Source organism: Clinocottus analis, unplaced genomic scaffold, assembly GCF_023055335.1.
Source record: "Clinocottus analis isolate CAN_PGR_092001 unplaced genomic scaffold, fCliAna1.0.p SCAF_12, whole genome shotgun sequence".
Taxonomy (NCBI): Eukaryota; Metazoa; Chordata; class Actinopteri; order Perciformes; family Cottidae; genus Clinocottus; species Clinocottus analis.
Window position 1 is genome coordinate 5,675,366 of NW_027175843.1, and position 24,874 is coordinate 5,700,239.

Sequence of the window (24,874 nt, forward strand, 5' to 3'; positions counted from 1 at the left end):
TTATGGTGTGGGTGTGTGTTTGTTTACAAGGCTTGTCGAGAATTCCTACTGTGCGCGCCCGTACGCCTGTTTGCATAAATAAGCCCTCTCCCCGGAACCGAGCCGCCAATCGCTGGGGGCACGTCGCGGGCTTGACGTTGCGAGTGCTCCTCCTGGACAGCCCTGCTTGTCTCTTATGAGGACTTTTTGTGCCCCCCCTCACCCTTCTCCCCCCCCCCCCTCTCTCACACACACACACCCCCACACCCAACATTTAACACCAAGCGGGGAGAAGCTAGCATTCTCATTTAGTGTCTTTTTTTCTCCTCCCTCTCTCAAAGCACTAAACCAGGCACATGGGCAGGAGAGCTAGTTGTCTTTAAGCAATCAGGGTTACGTGCCAGAGGGGGTGCTTCAGCAGGGACGGATTGGCCCCTGTGGCGGGGCTGGAACCGGCCGATGCGTCTATAACCTTGGGTTCACCCTGTCGCTCCGGGGAGGCAGCTCACATCCTCCCAGTTATTCCTGCCCCCCCCCCCCCCCCCCCCCCCCCCGATGCCGCGTGTGGGTTTTGTGGTGTGTATAGGCCTATACGTGCTTGCAGGGGATTTTTGTAAGGGCTCCCTACAGCGCCTAAGCCCCCCTACACTCCCCACCCTCCCTACCCCCCCTCTCTGCCGCCTTTCTCTGGAGGAGATCTGATTTCCCCGCTCCAGGCGAGCAGCGAGAACAAGACAGTGTGTGCGCGCGCGTCTGTGTGTGCTTCAGTGTGCTTTTTGGTGTGTGTGTGCGCCCGCACGCGCAACCCGGGCCAGGCAGACCTTCCCCATCTCCGCTCGGCGCTTTGAAAAACGAGGGAGGAAATCTCAGAGCAGCAGTTATTATTCATCCCTCAAAGCAAACGGGGAGGAGGCGGGGGAGGGAGAGGCGGAGGGAGGGAGGGATGCTCGGATGGAGGGAGGAAGAAAGAGAGAGCCAAACGGGAGGGCTGAAAGAGGGGGGGGGATACATTAACTCTTATCTCACTGTATTCGGCATTCTGCATCCCAGGATGCGCTCTCTCTCTTTCTCTCTCTCTCTCTCTCTCTCTCTCTCTCTCTCTCTCTCTCTCTCTCTCTCTCTCTCTCCCTCTCTCTCTCCCTCTCCCTCTCTCTCCCCGGCTTTCTCTTGCCTTTCTACACTCCCTTCCTTCCGTTCCTCGCCTCTCGGAATATCTCGCATTCAGCGCGCATAGATGTGTGTTAGTGCCTCGGTGTGTGTGTGGTTCGTACTGTATATCCTAATGTCTTTTATGGTGTATTTTGTCGGGCTGTGCAAAGATATCGATAAAGCTCGCTATTGCGATTTTTCTTTTTTTGCGATAGTGTATCAATATGTCCGCGACTACTATTGCTACATTTACATAAAGACAAATCGTGTTTTAAACTGATTTAAAATGTCAAAAAGAATTTGCCTCGAATCCCTCCTCCGCTCCTATACCGCTAGATGTCACTGCCTATTTCCTTCTCAGCGAAGGCGGGTGACCTCCCGGCCTGTCACATGATCTGGTCAAAATCACAACATGGCGTCTCACAAGCAAGCGGCCGCATTACGGTCGAGCGGCACTGTGTGATCCCGATTCATTCCCGCCGACGCATGATGGCTTTAGCAGTGTAGGGCCCGGGATTTACGAAGAGGTGACAAAACGTGTCAAAACAGCCCCCCCCCCTAACCTTCCCTCCAGAGAGATAGTAGGCCTGACGTGCGATGTTAGACGACCAGACCACCGAATCGTGTGTTACTATTACGTCACGACACATCACGCCACCACAGCGCGAGAGCCGTACAGGCTGAACCTGGAGAAACGGGACATACATGGGAAGGGCCCAGCCATAGTGACTTCCAACTTTACTGAATGCACTTCATTTAATACGATGAATAAGAAAAGGATTTTATTTTCAAATTAAGTTGTGGCAAGTCCATTTTAGTAAAAGTGTTTTTTAGTGATACAATGCGAATAGAACCTTTACTTCATTTTCATATCCCTATTTATGTTATGTGCATTACACTTCACATTGTTCTCTGCTGAGTGGCAAATACCTTTTGAAGTACTTGTGACGCAATTTGTTAATGCGAGTTATTAATATGTAATTGTCCAGGTAGTAGACAGTAAGTTGAATTTCTTAGCTCTTTTTTAATATTTTCTTTAAAAAAAAGTTTCTGCAATATGTGTTGTATCACGGCACGTGTATCGTGATACGTATCGTATCATGAGTTGCCGATACACAGCCCTCGTATTCCTCAGAAACTGAAACTCTCTTTTATTTATAGACGTATTTTATTTTGTTCCTCCCATTCAATTTCCTGCGTTTACTAAAATCTGTTTTTAAGTTTGAAATAACATGGTGGTCTGTTTCTTGAGACTCTAGGGAAAACTCACATTTTTCCTCCTTGTTGTGTGGCCTTGACGTCTGATCTTTGCAGAAGGGAGTCTCCAGGTTTCCGTGACTTGTTTCCAGGGGGTTGGCTCGCCACCAAAGTCCGAATTAGCTAAATTAGATTTAAATCTCATACACTAGAATTTAGCCAATTAAGAAAGCATGTCGGATGATCCGATCATTCTTGCGATTTTCTTTATACATTTCTTTTTTTTAATCTGTGTCTGCCCCCTGATCGCCTGTGTGACAGCTCGGCCACATGTGTCCATGTGGCCTAGATAGTATGTGGGTGGACATATGACCGTGTGTGTGTGCGTTTGCGTGTGTGTGTGTGCCGTGTGTGTGCGTGCGTGTGCGCCGTTGCGTCTCAGGCAGCGATCGCTTTGTAACCAGAGACGGAGAGCCCCGTAGCCATTCGTCTCCCGTTGAGCAGCAGCAGCGGCGCTCTGCTATTCATCCCCATTTAGCGAGACAGAGAGCTGGCCTAGAGGGCTGTGTGAAGCACACAAACACACACACACAGGGCAGACAACTCACGCCGTGGCTGGACAATCACACACACACACACACATAAAGGCTCTGGTTTTAATTTTGTAGTGGACATATCAATACACATTTGCATGTATGTAAATCACTATGTAGACGTAATATATTCCTATTAAAACACACACATGCAAAGATTAACACACAAACAGGCAAATAAATGATCTACCTTCATATGAGTTATATTGACGCATTTTCTCTCATATAGGCACACCAACTACATACAGGCACATATATATATATATTCAGGCACATACATGCATATGGTACGCAAATGCTAAAGGAGATAGCAGATAACCTCCCTCACACACGCGCACATATTCACGGGCTCACGCAAACACATACACATCCATTCGTGCATGCATTCATGCGCGCCCCGCTTCTCTCCCCCCCTGCTCTTTCAGGCACGTCTTTAAATATTCATCACTCTGGCTGCTCTGAGAGTGCCGTAAACGCTGCCTCACACTCCAGGGAATCGCTAAAGTCTACTCTATCATCTGCTCTCCCTGCCGCTCTCTCTCTCTCTCTCTCACGCACACACACTTCTGGCCACAGCAACTCACAAGCATGAGCTCACGTGCACCGCCAGTCAAAGGCACAGCCAGTGTCTGTCGCTGGACACACAGACACACGCCGGTACATGAATCAGGCGCAAGGAAACACATGCACGGCGGTGGACAATGAGCTGGTTTTGTGTGAGTGTGTGTACATGTGCGTGTGTGTGTGTGTCTGTCTGTGTGTGTGTGTGTGTGTGTGTGTGTGTGTGTGTGTGTGTTTACTGGCGGCTCCCTGCACAGTGGGTTGAGTGGTGTTGTGTTCCAGGAAACAGGATGTCTCTTTGTTTGGGTTTTATTCTGTCGGTGAACGTTAGCCGCTTCGGTCCCCAAGGTCTGTGTGTGCCTCTTTGTCTGTGTGTGTGTGTGTGTGTGTGTGTGTGTGTGTGTGTGTGTGTGTGTGAGTGAGCATGCGCTCGCATTTTCGTGTGTGTGTGTTGGGGGGGGGGGGGGATTGTTTTCTGCACAACATGCCTGCCTGTTTGTGTGTTTCAGTCTTATTCCAGAAATATTTGTTTCGCACAGAGAAGTAACAAGGGGTGTGTGTGTGTGTGTGTGTGTATAATGGGAGTCACACCCGTAATCGTGGCAGTAATCTTCAAGTTGACCTTATGATCAAAGTAGATTATGAACATGTCCAAATCCACCAAGTACACGATTTTCCCGCAGAGAGTTCACAAGCGTTACATCTTCACGCACATTGCAGCGGCAGATCACATGTTGTCGCTGGACAATGGGAGGCCTGTCCTCTCGTCTTCGCCGTCCCAGAGGCTGCCGCACACGCACGCAACGAGTGGACCTTTTGAGCCAGTGCGTCCACGGGTCAGGTCTTTTTCCGATCCAATGCCCGTCACCGAGTTACATTGATTTATAAGTGTTCAGTTGAAACTGCAGATGATCAGATCATGCTATGAAGGATTCTGATTTGCCTCGGTTCAAATTCAATGAAGGCGATCGCGCCCTAAAGCATCATGAAGCATAATTAGACTTTAATGAAGTGTGGCAATTTCTAGTTATTGTTTCCTCGTGTCTGTTTGTGAGAAGTGTTTGTTTGTCTTTTGTCATTTCAGTGTTACATTTTCATTTCTCTAATTGAACCTGAATTTAATTTCAAGGGCATTAAGATCGTCTTAATAAGCCTAAAAGCCCCCCCACCCCTCCCCTTCCCACACACACACACACACAGAGAGAGAGACACACACTCCACAGCTGTAGTGATTTATTGCCATAAACGAAGGCTGACGTCACACCATCTCCTCGGCTCCAACAAGTCGCCCGTGCTTCGTCATATCTGGACGCAGCCAAACGGTCACACTGAATCACATTCTGACCGTAACGCAGAGCCAAGCGACTGAGCTAGGTTTTTTTTGGCAGAAATCCCTTTAAGTCTGAGAAGAAGGGGAAAAAAAGTTCAGATTTGCTGTCGGCGGCGGCACCGCGGGCAGCACCAGGGCCTTGTTTTGGAACTGCGAAAGCATGTGATTTGCCTGGAGGAAGGAGGGAAAAAAGAAAAAGGAGAAAAAGAAAAAAGAAGGCAGGCAGTCGGAGAGCGGAAGAAGTGCGATTGGGTCACGGTGACTTCTCTGTCTGGCCGCCCTCCACTCGGGAAGGGGAGTTGTCGTACGCGTTCTCCCTCAGCGCTCAGGAGGAACAATTAGAGGCAGACAAAAAAAAACGAGGTGAACTCTGACGAAGGAGGGGATTGATGGCTGGAGAAGCGGTACAGAATGGTAGGGTGGGATACAGAGAGAGGGAGACAGAGAGTGAGACACAGAAAGAGAGAGAGACAGACACACACAGAGAGAGACAGACAAACAGAGAGACAGAGAGAGAGAGACAGACTCAAAGAGTGACTGACAGCATGATAGATGGAAGGTCTGAATAAGTGAGCGAGGCTTTCGGAGACGCCGCGCGAGTGCTAATGACTGACTTCGCGCTTACAGGTGGCAGCAGGCTTTCTCACTGAAAGATACACATGTCGGCCTCGCGTCTGTGCGTGCGCCTCTGTGTGTGTGTGTGCGTGTCTGCGTGCGTGTTTTATTGTTGTTGACCGTTTGCTCCCGAGTCATACAGTATACACAGTACCGTCCCTGTTGTCCAACACCAGGCAGCCGACTGTGGGACTCGCTCGACTGACCGCGCCGCACACACAAAAACACCCTGACAGACACACACACACACACACACACACACACACACACACACACAGCGGCTCAGCCAGGCATCGCCCGCAGCCACACTCTCCTTCCCACCGCTGCCTCCCTCATTCATCTTTCATTAGCCCGGCTCACACAGGAGGAACGGCCCCCCCACCCCGCCTCCTCCTCCTCCGTACGCCTCCACCCGTCTCTCCTCCTCCCTCTCTCCCTCTCTCTCTCTCTCTCTCTCTCTCTCTCTCTCTCTCTCTCTCTCTCTCTCTCCAACCATCCTCTCGTCTTATCTTGGTTTCTCCTCGCCCGTAATCTCTTTTGTTTGTATCGCTCATGTCTTGCAATCTGTCTTTTTGGATTTCTCCTCCTCCTCCTTCTCATCATCATCATCATCATCATGCTCCTCTCCCTCGCTCTCTGCCTCCTCTGCTTTTTTAGTCTTTTCCATTCAGCCTCACTCCTTCAACACGCTTCTCCTCCTCCTCCTCCTCCTCCTCCTCCTCCTCCATCTCCATTGCTGTCGGCCCTCCTTCCCCTTCGCCGCCTCGTTCTTGCACATTCTCACCTCTTTATCGCGTTCTCCTTTCCTCTTCCACACTCCCTCTCTCCTTCCTGCGCGGTGCGGTTTCTCTGACACTCGTCCCCCACCCACCCCCTCTCCATCCCCCATCCCCCTCCCTCCCCTCCCCTCTTCCTGTCTCTCTCTCCCTCTCTCGCCTGCTCTTTCATTCTTCCTTTCATTTCGCTCTCCGTCTCTCCCTCGATGGAGGGGAAAGGCTCTTCGCCTCTAATTGCGGCTGTTCCGTTGCCATGGCGCGTGTTGCTCGGCGCTGCGAGGTGCTGTGTGTGTGTGTGTGTGTGTGTGTGTGTGTGTGTGTGTGTGTGTGTGTGTGTGTGTGTGTGTGTGTGTGTGTGTGTGTGTGTGGCAGGCAGATGATTGCTTGCTGCCAGCTCTCGTTTCCCGGACGCCGATCGCATTTCTTTGCGGCAGCAGGAAAAAAAAAAAATGAGACGCCAGAAATAGCCCCCCTTCACACAGACCCACTCACTCTCACCGCTGCGCTGTCAGAGACACGCACACTCACACACACACACACACAGACACACACACACAGAACACGCACACACAGAACACACATCCATCCACTGCATTTCCTCTCCATCTGACATCCTCGATGCATATGACCTAGGTTAGACTGTACGCACACACCTATAAGCACATGCACAATGCGTGTGTGTGTGTGTGTGTGTGTGTGTGTGTGTGTTTCCCCCGCGTCTCTAAGGAGGTTGCGCGGGGACTCCTGATTTATTTCACCTTTAATGGGAAGTGAAATGAATGTGAGCAGCAGCTGGTCTGGTCCTCGGAGATACAGCAGCAGTAGGCCAACCAAGAAAATAGGCGGCGGCGCTCCGAAAACGGTCGTCACTCCGACAAGTGCCAGGACACGCGGCTCCGCGCTCCACTAGCGGCACTGTTGCTTTTCTTTTAAGCCGCATTTAGGCATTTAGTCGACACCATTACCCAGAAAGCACAAGTTGGGTCTCCATCCTCGGCCGGCCCAACCTGCGGCCTCCTTTTTCCTGCCATAACTTTTCAAAGGGTTTGCCGGAAGGTAAAACGGAGACAGATTAGCAGCAAATAAACCTTACAACCTGGTGCTGCAAAAGAGGATAAGAGAGGATTATAACCAGATTTGCGGACGGATCTCCATAATCATCTTGTGTGCCGCTCACCTGCAGCTCTCACTGGGGTTTTCAAGGGAAGTCGAAAAGATCATAATGATGTGCTTGCTTGGTTTGACAAAGGAAAAGTGCCTCCAAACTGTAATTTCAAGGTGCAGCGTTTTTGACATTTAATAGGACGGACGGCTGGGCTAACAAACCAAACCTCTACCGGTAACGCAACTCATGGGCATGTTTGGTCGCGTGTGCATCTGAAAGCAAATAAATAATCATGTCTCAGCCTGAGGCTGAGCTCGCACTGCGACGACGAAGCAACAGGCTCCGAGTCCTGTTCAGTTGTTGTCAGGATGTAATCAACTATACGAGCACCTGTTCGTCTACTACTTCGTGACTGTAACAGGAGTGTTGGCTGGTTGACAGTTGGTCACTCATTTGCAGGCGATGAAGAGCTTGTGTGGAGAAATAAAACGTCGTGGCACAGTTTGGCTACAGAGCATCATCAAGCCGTAAACAGCGTCGTAAACAAAATCGCCGCAGCTTTGACAATAAACTCAAGCTATTTGTTTGAAAACTGTTAAACACGTTGCGTAATATGACGTATTTACTAACTAGCGAAGAAGTAACGTACTAAATGTGTTCCTCAAATTTATCCATACCACTACTTATTTTGATCGGTACAAAGAATTGTACAAAGGTTTTTATTCTCAGAGTGTCGTTTGTAGTTTCAATAAAAATGTTGCCGTCCATCTTCATGGACGTAGATTTTAGGTTCTATTGGTCAGCAATAATTTATAGTATTGTCCCGTCAATTGCGATCTCTTTGTGTATTTGCACCAAACGATCGACACCATGCTGAAAAGGATCTGTGACTTTTTTTTTCTTCAAATCGAATCCACTTACTTGCCTTTGCAAATACAATGTTGTTACTTTCACAGGAAATTACTTTGTCTTAAAGTATATTATGCAACTGTGATTTTATTTGAAATATTTATGGTCAGAAAAGATGTGGACGAGTCTGTCGTCTGACGCATTGCTCAAAGTAGTGTTTACGGGTCTGATGCTAACATGACAGCCGCTGTCTTTTTTTATTGTTATATTAAATGCGAACAGTTACATTTTTTCTCGTTGGAATAAACCAATAACATCGTTTTAAAAGAACTCACATTACATAGTTCTTACAATACACAGTGTGGCTATTTCCACGTTTACATTTGGTCACAAATTCCGGTGCGGGTGCATTATTACGCAGATCGGCTGGCGTCACGATGCGTTTGTCTGGAGAAGTTGTGCAGTGACTCACAGGGAGAATAGTTCAAACCAGAGCAGTTCGGCTGTTAAATATTTCAACAAAATGAATATCATTTTAGATCACTCGAGACAACCGAGTGATCGTGACGTCCCGCGTAGCTGCTCGCAACCACAATGCATCAGGGATTCTTTCCCTCAAATCTTTTTGGTATCCTTCTTCCCTGCACGGGTGCGGGGGGGCAGTGCACGCGGGGAAGACTTCCCCGACCCCTGAGGTCAACCGCCGCAGCAACTCAGTGTCTCCCCTCCCCACCCGACCCGGGACCACCGCACTCGGAGGGAGAAACGCTCTGAGCTGCGTGCGGTTTAGATTCTCCGGCTAATAGATCAATAAAAGACATTAGCGGCGGGCTAACCCGACGAGCAGCGCTAATACAGGGTTAATCCAGGGTTAATGGCTGAGCGGCGTCGCCCTCGGAGGCAGCCATTAGTTTGCAGCCCCTCCGCACAATATCAGGTTCTCCTTCTAGTCATGCCCCGGGCGCCCAGGGAGCGATATGGGCGCAGGGAGGGGAATTGAAAAGAGAAGAATCGAGGATCGCCCTCGCGAGTCGAGATGAAAATGAGATAGCCAGACGGATGAAACTGAATACAAAGAAATGGGAGAGATCTCGTAGCAAGGAGGGGAAGGAGGGAGGCTGTGTGTGTGTGTGTGTGTGTGTGTGTGTCTCTAGGAGAGGGATGGGGGGGATGTGCACGGAATGAAAAAGAAGGAGAGGATGGAACCACGAAAGATTGTGGTCAGGAAGCTGAGAGAGAGAGAGAGGGAGAGGGAGAGAGAGGGAGAGAGAGAGGGAGAGAGAGAGAGAGGCAGAGGAAGGGGAGTCGAGCGCTACACTTCTCCCTGTCCTTGTAAAGTGCTGCGTGCTGTCGAGGCGGCAGCCAAGAATGTGTCAGCCCGGCCGTCTCACGCTGCCTAATGGGCTCTTAAACGCTGATATAAAGCTCGCCCGCTCTTTTGCCCTCCCCTTTTCCCTCTCTCGCTCTCCCCCTCTCTTTTCCTGCCTTCGCCGCTCGCTCTCATTACCTCCCCGTTCTCGCCCTGTCCCTCAGTCTGTCACTCACTTGTCCTCTCCCTCTCTTCCTCCCTCTTTTCCGGTGCTCTGTCGATCAACATCTCGCTCGCCGTCTTTCCCCCTGTTTTTTTCTTTTTTTTCTTCTTCCTGTTGCTGCCTTTCTGCTCGTTCTGACTTCTCCATCAATTACTCCATCCTCACCTCTGAAGCTCTCACGCAGGTTGTCTCTTTATTTACAACTATTTTATGGATGAACTCGATGCTTCTGTCTCTCCCTTCCTCTCTCACAGGCTCCATAATGCCTTCTACCCTGAGGAGCCGTCCTTCCCGCTCACCCTGTTGCACGTCCTGTCGGCACCGCTCCACGGCCTGGCCAATGCGTTTGTCTTCGGCCTGGATCGGGATTGGTGGAGCCTGCTGAGCCCCACTGGCATGCAGGTACAGCAGCTGCACACACACAGGCCCGTTCAGACATGTAGTCCCTACGTGAATGTGTTTGGAACTTGGCTTCTGGATTGATGTCTGAATACATCCCCAAGTTAATTTTTCTGGAAAAGATCGGACTTGGTTACATTTTTGGTAACACTTCCATTTCCATTATGGAGACATGTGTTTGACAACGACAGTAAAAGTCCACCACCATGCTAGTCACGGAACTTGCCTACTTCAGTAACGGCACTTCTGTAGTTATTTTAGCACAAACAACAATCTTTTGTTGAATCTAACCAAGCCGTTTTGTTGCCTCAACCTAACTGAATATTTCACAATCTTTTCCTTAACCTAACCAAGTCGTTTTGATGCCTAAATCTAGCTAAGTCGTTTTCTTGTGAAGGCGGAGCTTTATTTTGAAAAGACCGCATGCTTGTAACAAGCAGAAATTGACACGTGTTGTTGTCTTTCTTGGGAAAACGTACGGAAGATTAGAATTAACTTCATGTTAGATGTCCCATGAATCGATATATGAAGACACTGCTAACGTGCTAATGCTTAGCATATAATAGATAATGTTCAGCTAATTGTCCATCTTAGGTAGCATGCTAACACACTAAACTAAGATGGAAAATGGCTAATTAGCACTAAATACAAAGTATAGGTGAGACGGATGGAAATTCCATTCTTTTTGCAGGTGTTTGATCATAAATCAGAACTGATGGTGACACTAAAAAGTCAGAGAACACCAACTGTATTACAATCCATCCTGAGAGAGGTGTGAATTTGTGCCGCAATATTTGCTGGCGATTCATCCAAGGATTGTCAAGACAAAGTCTGGGGTTTGCAAAAGTCCCACGTTTTCATCCTCTGGTTACCTGTCCCTGTGTATATTGGTATTAAATTAAATGGCAATCTATGCAACAGTTCAGGCCTCATGGGGGCGCCACTAAGTCCAGGTAACCCAGAGTCATTAGCATTCATCCTCTGCAGACGTGTAGCTAAAAGGCAATAAGTTTAAGAAATAGATGCAGCCACTCGTGGTGTACCGCAGATTAATTACACAGTTCAACATCATAGTGTGAAATACAGTTTTACTGGCCATCGCCATCGGGCCATTATTCAATAGTTGTATATTGTAAACAACAAATCTGTGTTGAAATCAGCAGGAGGGCAGCGAGCAACGCTGGGAGCCTGAGCTCTTGGAAGCTTATGAGACATCATTAAAACAGCTAGTTCCAAGATTTTTTTTTCATCAATAACAAAGATAATCTTCTATTTCCTAATTATTGGAATTTTGTGTTCTAATGCAAATAACCACTATGGGTGATTGTAACGAAGTAAAAGGCTAACATTTAGAATTTCTGATGGTTTACACCGATCAGAACGGTATAAATGATTTTCGGGGACGATAGTGAAGCACCAGAATAGTCTGGAGCCTTGTGGACCAGCTGCTGCAACGGAACAACACAACATGAATGATCTGTAGCGGCCAACGTGGATCTTCAGCAAGCTGCAATTGGTATCGGCAGCAAAAAAAACATAATCGGGGCGTCTCTGAAAATGATATTTGCAACCGCTTTTCTCTGGTGTCGGACCCCTGACTCAAACCCTGATACAAGCTGATCCGTGAGATTTATGATCCGTTGCATTTCTATCAGCAATGCCACAGATTCCATCATATTGCCATCTGTCCATCTGTGCACAGCAGTGTACCTGTCAGGGTCACAGGTGGTTGAAGCCTATCCCAGCATGCTTTGGGTGAAAGACCTGTGACTGAATTGTGAAATGTAAGAAACACATGTGGAGACAAATCTTTCCCGAAGACCTCCACTCCCAGGACTTAAAAGATTTCCGTAAATCTAATTCTAGCAATCTAACGCTGCTAATACCATGCTCTGTATGCGGCTTCACAAATGAGCTGCATCTATAATGAGGTGGTCAATTAAGATATTGGAGGAGATTGGACACTAGCACCTCCACACTGAGCTTATAGTGTCGGGGGGTGTCCGTGGTACTGGTGGTGGCAGCAACCATTTCATTTTTAAATGATGAAGTGGCAGCTAACTTAAAAAAGCAGTGGAAATGTGTCAAGCAAAAATGCCCCACAGATGGTTTTCCTGAGTTCTATGTGGTCGGAAACACAATATGTTTTTATTTTCAGATGAAACCCTTTATATTTCATGAGCGCTGTGTTAGAAGAAAGAGGCCAAGCGACCGTGATACTCACATAAATTGAAGTTAAGCAATGTGCTAATCCCACAACACCTCACTTTAGTTTTTTTTACCATCTTTTTAGTCATCCTCCAAGTTCCTCTTTTCAGAATTTGTAATTAGCCTGCTTAACTTTCCAAATTGTCTGCTACCATCTGTCACAAGTGTTCACGAATCACCTGCACTGGAAATAACTGTTGAGTCTGATACCAACAATCCCCTTATTTAAAGAGTGAAATTGCTCATCGCTAAGTCTCTCTTTTCTTTTTTTTTGGTTTCTATCGCAAATCGAGCTTTTAGGAAAATGTAATGAAGGCCCAATCACCAGACAGATAATGCTTTTTGTTTTACATTTGCACCGCAAACCCTCATTGGTTGCATTTCAATAAACACCGCAATCAATACAATTCTCCACAGATTTGTCTCAATCCACAAACACCAGGCAGCATCTGCGGATATGAGCCACAGCTGATATTGAACCACAAAGAAAAAAAAGTCCCCGTGGTTCACGCGTGTGCGCACACACATGCATACACACACACACACACACACGCACACATATTGTCACCTACTCAGTGTCGGCAGCCACGCTGAAAACGGGTCACGAGCGCAGTGTGGAAGACTGGAATGTGTGGTATGACCTTCAACCCAAATGTCAATGTTGCACTGTGGCGAGTCGGGAGGGGGGAAGCGGAGAGGGGGGAGGCACACACACGGAGAGACAGAGGAGTGAAGTGGAATCTCAATGTGTTCGTAAATCACAGCGAAAATGCTGTTTGTGTGTGTCAGAGAGAGAGAGAGAGAGAGAGAGAGAGAGAGAGAGAGAGAAGGCGAGAAAGAAGACGACAGAGCGAGAGAGAGCAAGAGAGAGAGAGCGAGACGGAGACGGGCGGGCGGCGCGCGCGTGTGTTCGTGCTCTATCGTGACTAACAGCCGGTTGTTATTCATCTTGGCATGCGGCTCCCAGCAGCCCCCACACATCAGGTGCGAGATTGGCGGAGGAGAGGAGGGGTAAGGGAGGGTGGGGGGACGGGGGGAGCGGCGTCAAAGCATTCCTCCCTCAACGCAACAAATCTGCACTTTGGTACCAGATACCACCCACCCCTCCTAAGCCTGCCTCCTCCAGCTCACTCACTGGCTGTCTGCCTCGCTCCGTCTCTCCTGCCGCTCGCCTGCGGTGCATTCACATGCGTCTCAAGGGACCGTCTCGGGTCCTAAGACACGACTAGTACGCCTTAAGCGCGTTAAAAGAGATGCCGGTCCCTCCTCAACGCACTTTCCATTAAAGGATCCCCTCCTGATGTGACAATAGCGTGAGAAATCAGACACAGAATCCACAGTTTTTGTTCTTTTAAGCGGGCAAAAAAATATATCTTGCACGCCAATCAGAATCCTTTTCTTCTGTGGTTGTGATTCTTTCTCCACGGCGTTAGCAACACGCGTTTCTCCCTGCTGTGTTGGCACCTCGGAAAAATGGAGAAAAGGCATCGTGAAAGGCCAACGAGAACTCGGAAGCATTTTGGGGTTAAATAGCTTAATTGTTCAATTTTACAAGAAGAAGGTGAAGTATTTTGTGGCCGTGAGCTGAGAAACTACAAGCCGGTCAAGCGCCGCGCCACTTTAAGTTGGTATGATACCGTCTGGGGCATGGGAGAGGCCAGGAGGAAGAGACGTTCCCACGTTTTTGTGACTTGCACAACAAGTATAATGCTAGTGGTAGCTAGTGGTTATTTCTTGAAAGTTGGTAGCAGAAAAGATCGCTCTTTTCCCGGAGAAAAGCGATAGACGTAAGCCACGCCCCCTTTGTCGCGGCACGATTATTCATGTCTCATTTGGTGTGAACACAGCATTATTGTCCCACGAGAAGTGTGTGGCGGTGTCCGTATGGGATTCTTCTCTTTTATTTTCATCTTGCTGTGTTTCTGAGCGTCAATCTCTATGAAAGAAACCTAGCGATCCGATCGTGAACAAGAAAACGGTGGTATAGAGATGTGATATTTCTATTTTAAAGACATGCACCTGTAGCCTTGCCACAGTAATCTGAATCAGCTCCCCAATGTATGTATTCCAACGAGTTTGGTGTTAACAAGAAGACGGAGATGAGCTGCCGTTAACACCTTTTCTCCAGCGGTTGGAGAACCAGTGGACCAGCCACAGCTTTGTAGATTAACAATGGGAACACCATCGTCCTCTATAGCCCGGCTAGCTACACGTAGCTGTACGTGTTCTTGTAAATTCCTACAGAATGACCCATGTCGCTGTAATTGTATTATGTTGTGAAACGCGCCAGTGGAACTGCTCAGCTGTAAACGGAAAATGACATTGGTGGAACAGAAACATCACAGCGGCTGATTGGTTGGACCCTGATGACCAAGGTGTTCTCCGCTGATTGAGCTGTAGCGTTAAGATCAGCACAGCGGAGCTCCCCAGAACACGTAGACCAACCTGTGCTGATGGAAAAGACCAGAGACCTGTCATCTTATTGCTCTCCCTCCAGTCGGAAGACATGTGAAAAATATGTTCCCAAATCGTAACTTTTTCATCAACAAAGAACCGTCTGTTTATACTCCCACGCGCCTGCTTTTCTTCTGCTTGGTCAGACGGTGACCTTATTTCAAGCCGGTTCGCTGAACTGCTTCATGTTTCAAACTACAATTTAGCCGACCGCAAACAAGAGTGAATGGTTTGGAGAAGGAGTCTAAAAAGAAATAGTGCCTCTTTGCTGTGTATTGGATTGGGAATCGAAAATCAACATCAAACGAAAGCCCCTTCCCCCTCCCCCGCTCTCTCCCCCCCAGCTTCTTGTTCCTGTCCTAAAAAGCCTTCATCAGTCTGCAACTACAACTTGCACTAAACTCACCTCCTCCTGATTGCTCACCCCGCCTAATCACCCGCGAAACCAGATTTCTGGTGTCTCGTGTGCATGTGAGGTGTCTCTCCGCCTCGTGTCTCTCGCACTAGCTCGCCCTCCGTTGTTGTGTTGTTGTTTTTTTTTTCCTCTCTTTTCCTCGCAGCCTTCGACTCTCTTCCTCCTATATCTCCATCTCTCTGTTCCCTTCGCCCTGTTACAGCATCTCTGGCATTCATCTCTCTAACATTATTTCCGCCGCTCTCCTTTGTGTAGCGTCTGCCTCCCACCTGTGTACTCTCCCTCTCCCCCCTCCTCCCCTTCTTCTTCTACTCTTTTCCTTCCCTGATATTGATCTGCATTCAAGCCATGCAGCTTGAACCGCCTGTAGCTCTGCAATGAGCTCACTTCTTTTTCTTCTTCTTCTTCTTTTTCTTCTTCTTCTTCTTCTCCTTCTCTTCCTCCTTCTCCTCCTCCATCTCCTCCTCCTTGCAGGAAAAAGCTGCTCCCAATCCCCACAGGTCTTACTGTCGCTGCAGTCTTAAAATACGTCCTCACCAAGCCGGCTCATTAAAAAAAAAACGTGTGACGCCGCAGGTCGTTTTATGAAAAAAACTCTTTGTGGTCCTTATTTCCAGCCAGTAAACATTCACACCGTGCTCTACAGCTGCCGCAGTTCTCATCCAGCACTTGTAGCTTTACCTACGAAAAATATAAGTATAGGGGGCACAGGAGGCGGATGTGTCCAACAGAACACTTCTCTTTCAGCCAGGAGACCCGCTGTGTGTTCGTCATGTGAAAAGAGAAGTCAACGTGCATTTATTCTCAGATCTTTTCCTTAACTTAAGAAGCATGCGTTGTGTATGAGACGTTTCCCTATGAAGGCAGAGGTTTATTCTGAAAAGACCGCAAGTTGACACATGTTGCTTTCTTTGTTTTGAAAACGTACGTAAAGAGAGGAGTAACTTCCTGTTGGATGTCACAAGAACCGTCATGAGGACACGTTGCACGAGAACATTGCTAACCTGGTGATTCTGAGCAGGCATAATGTTCAGCTAATATTCCATCTTGGTTTTGTGTGTTAGCATACAAATGTTAGCATGCCAGTGCGCTAAACTAAGATTCAAAATTGCTACTTAGCACTAAACAGTAGTTTTGCAGTCATTTCCTGTGAAGACGAAAGTTTATTCTGAATTGGCCATGCTTGTAACGAGAGGAAATAGACGCGCCTTGCTGGACAGAAAATGTGGAGCTGCTGATGTTGTAATCTGTTCAGGAAGTGATCTAATGATTGATCCTCATGAGGCCGTGTATATAACCTATTTATGCAAATTAGTGCATGTGCACGTCGGCGCCGGTATTTTCCCGCTTTAACAGCTGTTCAAACTGCTGTGCTTGAATTCGCCTCCAGACACCAGACCACCAAACGCGACTTAAAAACGCGTCGCTTTTTAGCGGTTTTTAGGCACGCATAAAAGTTCAAATATTCTCATCTTTAAAGCGCAAGGCGCGCAGTCGCACAGCTCATCAACATCACACTCGGCCTAAAATCCACAGGCTTTTACCAAGGCGTTTTTGAAGCAGCTGCATTTTTAAAAGTCGCACCTGGTGTGAGCGGTCCCTTTGTCAGTTCATTTAGTCCATTGTCCATGAAGTCCAAGTGTGTGACAGCAATCAGCCCTGAACCATCACTGTGCAGACGCCTCGCGCTCACACCAGTCACCTGTAAATACCATATATATCCTCATCACAGTGCTGCATGATCCCCGTGTGAGTCTTGATGGTGCAGGAGGACGATCACCAAAACCGTCCATCCCCCTTCATGTTCACTCCTCTTGGTTCATTTGTGAAACGGCAGTGTGAACAGGAACCGAAGCACAACTGAAATGCGACCGCGTATGATATTTTTTTTCTCTCACTGATCCAGACTAAATGAACCCGACTACAACCTTCATGCCAAGTTCACACATACGCCAACTCAAAGTAGCAGACTCTCGCTTTCCTCTCACAAGTGTTGGGTCAGGCTAGAAAAGAAGCGCTTTGTACGATGTGCTGTCCCGAAGTGTTTTTTCTCGCAGCCACACTTCAGAGTAACAAAGTGGCCGCCATAAAGAGGGAGTAGAGGCGACATTGTTTAAATACAGGGATAGCAGCGCACATTTTCACACGCAGTCTTTCCTGGAATTCGTCCAAAAGCACCTTTCACACACCCCATTCAAGGCGGGAAATTTGTGCCATTGTTCTGTATAAAAGGAACAAAGTTGTTCCGCTGTTAATGCGGCAAGGAAGGTATTCACAGAGCCGAGTCGACGTTTGTGTAAAAAGGTGCAGCCAGCAGGGCGGGGCTACACATACGCTTGTGCTACATGCTGACGCTATTGTCTGACACGTCACGCGTCTTTTGCTACCGTTATGCTGCCACACCATCTTAACCAGGGGACAGCATCCGGTTCTGCCAAATGAAACCAATGCGGAACTGTCTTACAATTTTCATTCTCTCTACCGACCAGTAGAGGGCGACTCCTTTGGTTGTATAGAAGTCTTTGAGAAAATTACTCTCCTTTCCCTTGATTTATTCCCTCAGTAAACATAACTTTATGTCTCAATCTCTAGCTTCTCGTCTTCTTAAATACAGCATGATGTTCGTTTAGTAAATGATGGTCCATTTAGAGTCAACGTCCACGTCGCTCAGGCTATTCGCCCATCCGGTGAGCTGACGGCTCTCTTCCTCTCATGAGCCTGAGGCTTGCGGGGCTTTTTTACCCTTCTGCATGTGAATCGCATCATTACTGGAGCTCTGATTGGCCGCTGCACCGGTGCACGACAAAAGCCGTTCCTGTTCAAAATGTTTTCTCTATTCAAGTCCCGATAGTTCCATGGAGTTTCATCGTTTTGAGTGCCATTGACCGTGACAGCACCGCTTTTCCTCCATTTTGTTTGAAGTACGGTACTTTCATGTCTCTGAGTGGAGGAGAAAATAAAAAACAACTGTGCTTCAGTTTCCAGAGGGAGTCAAAAACAAGCGTGTCAGAGGATATTAGCATAAAGCGGAAACCTTTTCGTGACTCCTCCGGGTCGGCACTGCAATCTCTGCGTCTTAATCGGCAGCACCACGATGTCACTGAGGAGGTTCAGCTCACAAGTGAGCAGCAGCCTGCCTCGTCTCCAGCATGTGTTAACGGCCGGCGTGTTCGCGTGCATCAACCCAGGAGACTGTCTTCCAGTGTGTAAAACGGCAGCTGATGGCCAGATCGAAGAGGAGAGAGGGTGGGGGGTGGGGGGGGTCGTTCGTTTTTGTGCGACCACGCTCTTCCCTCCAGTACAAATGGCGTGTGTTGATGTCGAACTCTGCTTGTGTGTGGTGTCTGTTTTCTCTAGCTGGCTCTGCAGTCGCGGCTGTGTGACCGGACCAGGATCGGAGAGTACCACCCCGGGGCGGTGCGCTACACACAGGCTGACCTGGTCGACCTCAGCGATGACGACGACGATGACACCAACGTGCTCTTCTACTCTCCTGACATGACCCTGAAAGACCGAGGGCCCTGAGAGAGAGAGAGAGAGAGAGAGAGAGAGAGAGAGAGAGAGAGAGAGAGAGAGAGAGAGAGAGAGAGAGAGAGAGAGAGAGAGAGAGAAGAGCTGGAGGGAAGCAGCACGAAGGAGGGTCGCAGCCAGAGAGACGCAGCGGATTAGAAACCGAGAGGGAGGAACAAGAGGTAGGGAGGGAATGGAAGGGAAAGATTGGGGGACAGTCGGGCAGATAGAAGGCGGAGATGAGCTGTCAGGTTCCATTATTAATCCCCATCCTTTACTATTTAATATCCTAAAGACACGCGCGCACACACACACACACACACACACACACACACACACACACACACACACACACACCATCCTGAGCAGAGCTGCAGCTCCCTGCAACACTCCGGCCGAGAGAGGAGCGGCTCTAAAGATCTTCCTGATGTTCAAGGCGTCTGCTGCAGAGCCAAAGGTCTTACAACAATTCCGCATTCTGGCACATACCACCAAAATGAAATGGTGGGGGAAGGGGCCATGAAGAACGCTGAAAGGCAATCATAACACAGTGTTAGTTTAGCATTCACAGCAATTACCTTTTCACTTCTCTACGGGGGAATGAGGGGAAGAAACAGGCCTTTTAAAAGCACTCCGTGTGTCAGAAGTTGAAAGCATCTACGCCGAGATTGAACCCGACTGAACTATTTCCTTCCTGATGGGAGTGGGGGGGGACTTTGGTTAAGCAAATTAGTCCAAAGCTGTGTCTCCTTCCTCGGACAGTGTCTGTGTTGTTTTTTTCATCTTTGAATATGACATTACTGTTGTTGCAACTTTTCACACAAGTATTACTTTGAAAGACTGTCTGTGCGTTGTTGTGGTTTTTTTATGGAATATTACATGTATTTGTTCCACTGTATTTATCAACTACCTGTATATATATGTATATGTATATAGATTTTTTGTAAGTGTACGTTCTATTTTTGTATGTGCCTCAGACCGACTGTGAAGCTCGGTCAGAAACCATGCTGCTCTCACGGAGACAGTCATATTAATACATAATACTCATGTAAGCTTTACAAACAAGAACAACATCTCTGTCGTCATCACGGACACACTGTGTTTGAAGCGATGACGTAACCTCTGATGGTTCATCTCCTCGTGGCCAGGAGGAGGAGGAGGAGGAAGAGGAAGAAGAAGAGGGCGGCATATAGCGGAGGTGTGATTGGCGGGATAGAAGAGTCGCTTTATATTCCACCTCAGCCCGTTTTTGTTTTTTTCCTCCGACACGTCGAGGTGGGTTCCATCACTGTCGGGGGCGCGAGCTGCCGCCTGTCAGCTGCCTCTCTGACACGTTGAACTAATGAACCGACACTTGACCCCCTTTTTACCCTTGAGTTGTCGAGCTCTTTCTGCCGGGCGTCAGTGAACACCAGAGTGCAACTTTCGTTCGCAGAGCCTCCCCTCCCCCCTCACACATTCACACACACTGTGTATCTCACACACTGCACTGTGCCCCGTCCCCTCTTTCGGCCCTGTTGCTGGTTTTTACTTGATCAAATAAATAAGCAGCAGAGACATTTCATAACAAAGCTGAGACTGGGCGTGTTTATTTCATTGTCACATTAATGCAATCCCTCGTGCCACCTTCCCCTGCCTCCTGTGAAGTGTCTGTTAGCGTGCGTGTGTGTTGGTGCGTGCGCGTTAAGACGTCTCTTAGACCTGTGCGGCTTAAATAATGGATATTAATTATTGGTCGGACCTTGCTGGCCCCCCCTGCCGTGTCTCCAAATCTGGTTAACTGGATTTTGATTAATGAAATACGCGCGCCCTGTCCTCCAGAAAAAAAGCGGTACTTTTCTTCCCCTTGCACGCGGGCTCTTCCGCGGAAGCTTCAGCGTCTCGAGCCCGGCGCGCCCGCCTCCACATAAAGAGCCGCGGAAAATAAGCGAATCTCCCTGTCACGCAAGAAGAATTATTACCCCCCCCCCCCCCCCCCCCTCATATCGTCGCATGCGCCGTAATTGGATACAATTTAAACACCCCGCGGCCCACGGGCATGTCGGCAGGCGCGCTGCCTGCTATTAGCTCGCCTCGCCTCGCCACCCTATCATTTGTCAGATCTGTGTGTGTGTGTGTGTGTGTGTGTGTGTGTGTGTGTGTGTGTGTGTGTGTGCGCGCGCGCGTGTGTGTGTATGTGTGCGTCTGTGTGTGCGAGTGTGTCTGCGCACGTGCATGTGGCTCGAGAAACCGGAGCCATTGTTGGAGTCCGGCCATGACCTAGCTGTGACGCACGGAGAGAGGAAGAGAGAGAGAGAGGGAGGAGGAGGAGGCGGGGGGGAGGAGGAGGAGGAGGAGGAGGGGAGAGGCGGCAGCAGCCCAGACGCTGCTGAAAAACAAGCCGGAGCTGTCGCCTCGGAGCGATAGCGAGGGCCGGCCCTGTGGGTGTTTTGTCGCTCTCTCGCGCGGCTTCCCACCGGGATCCTCGGCTGCTGTCTATTAGAGCCCCAGACAGTGTTTACAGGCGGGGGGAGGGGGGAGGGCACAGCCCCCTCCTAAACTCGGCTCACCCGCCGCGTGCACTAAATATAAGGCTGGAGAAGGTTAATGGGAGATTGCAGCCTTAAAAGTATAAATAATTGACTGGAAGTTTTTGCGTTTTGTCTTTTTATACATGGAACGTTTTAATGAGCTATTTGCTCTGAAGGTTGCTGCTTCCGAACCGAACATGTACATTATGGAAGAATGGAACTGCCGCATGTTGGGCGACATTGACGTAAAGCGGTGGCGTAGATGCGAATACGCTGCTTACACTAATTTTGTATTACCTTTTGTATTACCTCCCGCCCAACAAAAAACCCGTGAAGGTTTTCCCCCAGTGATTTAGGACGCAGCTCGCGTGCTGCAGCCTCGCAGTCTGCTGTTACTCACACGTTTCCTCTCGTCAACAAATCCCGTGAAGACTAAAAGCAACAACGTGCTGCTCATCTTGTCTTCAAACGTCCCTTCTCTGTCTGTGGCACTTTGTGAACCGAATGGTTAGTTCCAAAATGAATGTACAGTTTAATTGTTTTTTTGTTTTGTTTTTTTTAAATAAAGGCTCATAATTAAAAACAACAGCTGCACCGTTTTTACTTTAAACGGAAGTAAATCTTGTATTTGTCTGGGACTACTTTCAGTTGTGGATGAATCCATTTGGTGCCTGTTGAGCTGATCTATATGTATATATGGCAGCAGGATGTGTGTGTGTGTGTGTGTGTGCGTGCGTGCGTGCGTGTGTGTGTGTGTGTGTGTGTGTGTGTGTGTGTGTGTATTCATTGTAATGAAGAAAACGTGTCAGCTTGTGCAACAGTGCGGCTCCTCAGTGGGTTTGTTGACCAAGAAAAGCAATAATCAGTGATGAAGACTATAAAAAATATATAACGTAATTTCATTGAAGGCAGGGTATAGCTGTGTGCATGTGCCAATGTTCTCACCCAAAGACTGCAGAGCTCAGCTCCCATTGTAGCCTTGGCCCCCCAAACCGGTCAGTCCGGCCAGTCAGTGAGCAGGTAACAAGCATCACAAAATACAATAAGAGAATCAAATAGATCCCGAACACGTTCCAGCCCCGTTATCAGTACAAACCAACACCAACCATGTGGTTTCCTTTATGGCTCCGTGCATGTCATGAAAAGATGGCGCTTCCCTGGCTTCCCTCACTCTCATCTTGACACTGACCTTGAATCTGTGATCTTTTTCTTTTCTTTTTTTTTCTTTCTTCTTCTCTGAACAAAGTTTCTCAGTGTTGCAGGAGCAGCCTTTGGAGTAATTGCACACACCGTGCGCGTGTGAAAACATTTGTCAAAGCTCTGCAGTGTATTAGTGGTGATAATGCTGTGGGTTCCAAAGACCTTTAAAGGCCTGTGTGGTGTAGGAAAGCAATTGGTTTCAATCCCGGGACCAACGTGATGATGCAGGAGATTATATGAGGATAAAAAAAAAAAGATTTGGATGCTTAAATTCTGAGTTTGTCATATGTCTAAAAGCGGAAATGTTACATCTAGCCGTCCTGGCATGGCACATTCTAAAATAAGACCATTCTGACCATTTACGTATACATTGGCCTAACATTAAATTCTTGCTCCGGATACGGAACCCTTTTTATTCTTAATAGAGCCTTACATATACCAGGATTTTATAAATATATTCCCCCCAAATAACCCTCTAACCCTCCAAAACACCCCCAACCAAACTCTGCAATTTACGAGTATTAAAAAAAAAATCCAATGTTTTTATATCACGGTTATTAATTATGGCAGCAATTAACAATTCATTTTTATTTTCAATTAAATAATTTGACGGCTACTTCTTGAGGATCGCGTCTTTCCCCCGCGTCCTGTGTGTAACAGCCCGCCTGTGCTGCTGCGGAGCGGAGAGAAGCAGCGGAGCTTCAAGCGCTGCGATCCGGCCTCGAAAGAGTTAAATTAATCTCTCTCTCTCCTCTCTCTCTCTCTCTCTCTCTCTCTCTCTCTCTCTCTCTCTCTCTCTCTCTCTCTCTCTCGCTCTCTCTCTCTCTCTCTCGCTCTCTCTCTCTCTCTCCGTCTCTCTCTCTCTCTTCCCCTCCCCCCCCCCCCCCCCCCCCTTCTCTCTCTCTCTCTCTCTCTCTCTCTCTCTCTCTCTCTCTCTCTCTCTCTCACACACACAGGCTGCCACCGCCCCAGATAACAGAGGGGCGCCTCTCCCCAGCCAGCCAGCCTCCGCTAATCGCAGTGGCAGGAGGGAGGGAGGGAGGGAAGGAGGGGGGGGGGGATTGAGTGCCGGCGGCCTCTCACAGCGCTGGGCTTTTTATTGACGCTGCCTGCCTCTGTGTGTGTGTGTGTGTGTGTGTGTGTGTGTGTGTGTGTGTGTGTGTGTGTGTGTGCGTGCGCGCGCGCGCGTGTGTGTGCGTACGTACGTGCAAGGTGTGCATGCTTGTGGGTGCGTGTCAGAGCGAGAGAGCTATAAAGAGTTTGGTGTGTGTGTCTCCCTCGTTTGTGTGTAAAATGTGTGTGCGCGGCGTGTGTCAGTGTGTGTGTGTGTGTGTGTGTGTGTGTGTGTGTGTGTGTGTGTGTGTGTGTGTGCTCCCCGCCAGCAAGCGGAAAGCAGGGAGAGGCGGGGAACTGGGAGGGTGGGTGGCGAGGTTATGAGCGGAACTCGACAGAGGCCGACAGACGAGAGAGAGGCGGGGGGAGGAAGGGAGGGAGGGAGGAAGGGGGATCTTTCTTGTGCTGCGCGCTGAGAGCCGCCACCGTTTCTCCTTCCCCTCAGATAAGGTTCGTTTGAAGGTTTTAATCTTATTCTCTTAAAAAAAAAAGAAGAAAAAAAGACGCGACTCAATGTTTTAGTCCGCGCGTTTTGGAGGGGGTGTGGGGGGGTGGGGGGTGGGGGTGATGGGAGGGGGGGTCCCCAAGGTCGGAATAAGAAGTGATTGATCGCGATGGTTATTTTATGTCACGAGCCCACTGATTGATCGCATCGACGAATTTAGCAGCCTATTGATTAGGGTTTAATCTATAGGACCTCTCTCTCTCTCGCTCTCGCTCTCTCTCTTTCTCTCGCTCTCTCGCTCGCTCGCCCCCTCCTCCCCCACTCCTCCCCCCACCTCCTCTCTTGGCTCAGAGCCACGCTCGTCCTGCCGCGTCAGGCTGTAATTATCCCCGGTGAGGCCGCGCTAACGCAGCGTGGCGCGCCTGTGGGGAACCGGTTAGCCCTACAACACCGGGTTGGGGGGTGAAGCGGGCGTGCGTGCGCGCGCGTGCGCGTAACGATTCCGTGTTCGTGTGACACGGAGAGGGAAGCGCCGCTGTGCTGCCATTTCAACATCGAGGCATTTCAAAGTCCTCGCGTGAACCTTAAAAGCGTTGGAGATGAATTTTAGATAGAGCAACAAAAAAAGGGATTTAAGACAATTGATACGCTCACTATAAAGTCCCCCGCCGACTGCCGTAAACACGCAATGGGTTGCCGTAAACATTTTACTGGAACGGCTGATTGTCAGACCATACCGTGAACAATGCATAAGCAACGTGAGCGTGTTTTATAAGTATAGATCTATTGATTGAACGTGTGCACGTGACCGAGACCGTGCTTGCTCGTGAGCTTTTGGGCAAGTTTTGCGCGTGTGTGTGTGTGTGTGTGTGTGTCTGTGTGTTGTGTTGCAGTAAGCGATCCATAACGATCTGCAGGTGGATTGTGCTGATTA

General features: G+C 48.7%; 2 protein-coding genes across 4 annotated transcripts in view; both read left to right on the forward strand.

Moving 5' to 3' along the window:
- si:dkey-100n23.5 overlaps positions 1-20,630 on the forward strand; it is a 51,281-nt gene extending 30,651 nt beyond the window's left edge. For all 3 annotated transcript variants that reach the window (XM_068571831.1, XM_068571832.1, XM_068571833.1), the window contains 2 exons: positions 9,941-10,088; positions 18,520-20,630. In XM_068571831.1, coding sequence (XP_068427932.1) covers positions 9,941-10,088; positions 18,520-18,687 — 316 coding nt within the window. In that variant the 3' untranslated portion in view covers positions 18,688-20,630. The remainder of the gene's footprint in view (positions 1-9,940; positions 10,089-18,519) is intronic.
- Positions 20,631-23,936: 3,306 nt separating this feature from the next.
- bcor (BCL6 corepressor) overlaps positions 23,937-24,874 on the forward strand; it is a 37,043-nt gene continuing 36,105 nt past the window's right edge. Inside the window, exon 1 of the mRNA XM_068572585.1 lies at positions 23,937-23,945. The gene's annotated coding sequence lies outside the window, so the exon portion shown is untranslated. The remainder of the gene's footprint in view (positions 23,946-24,874) is intronic.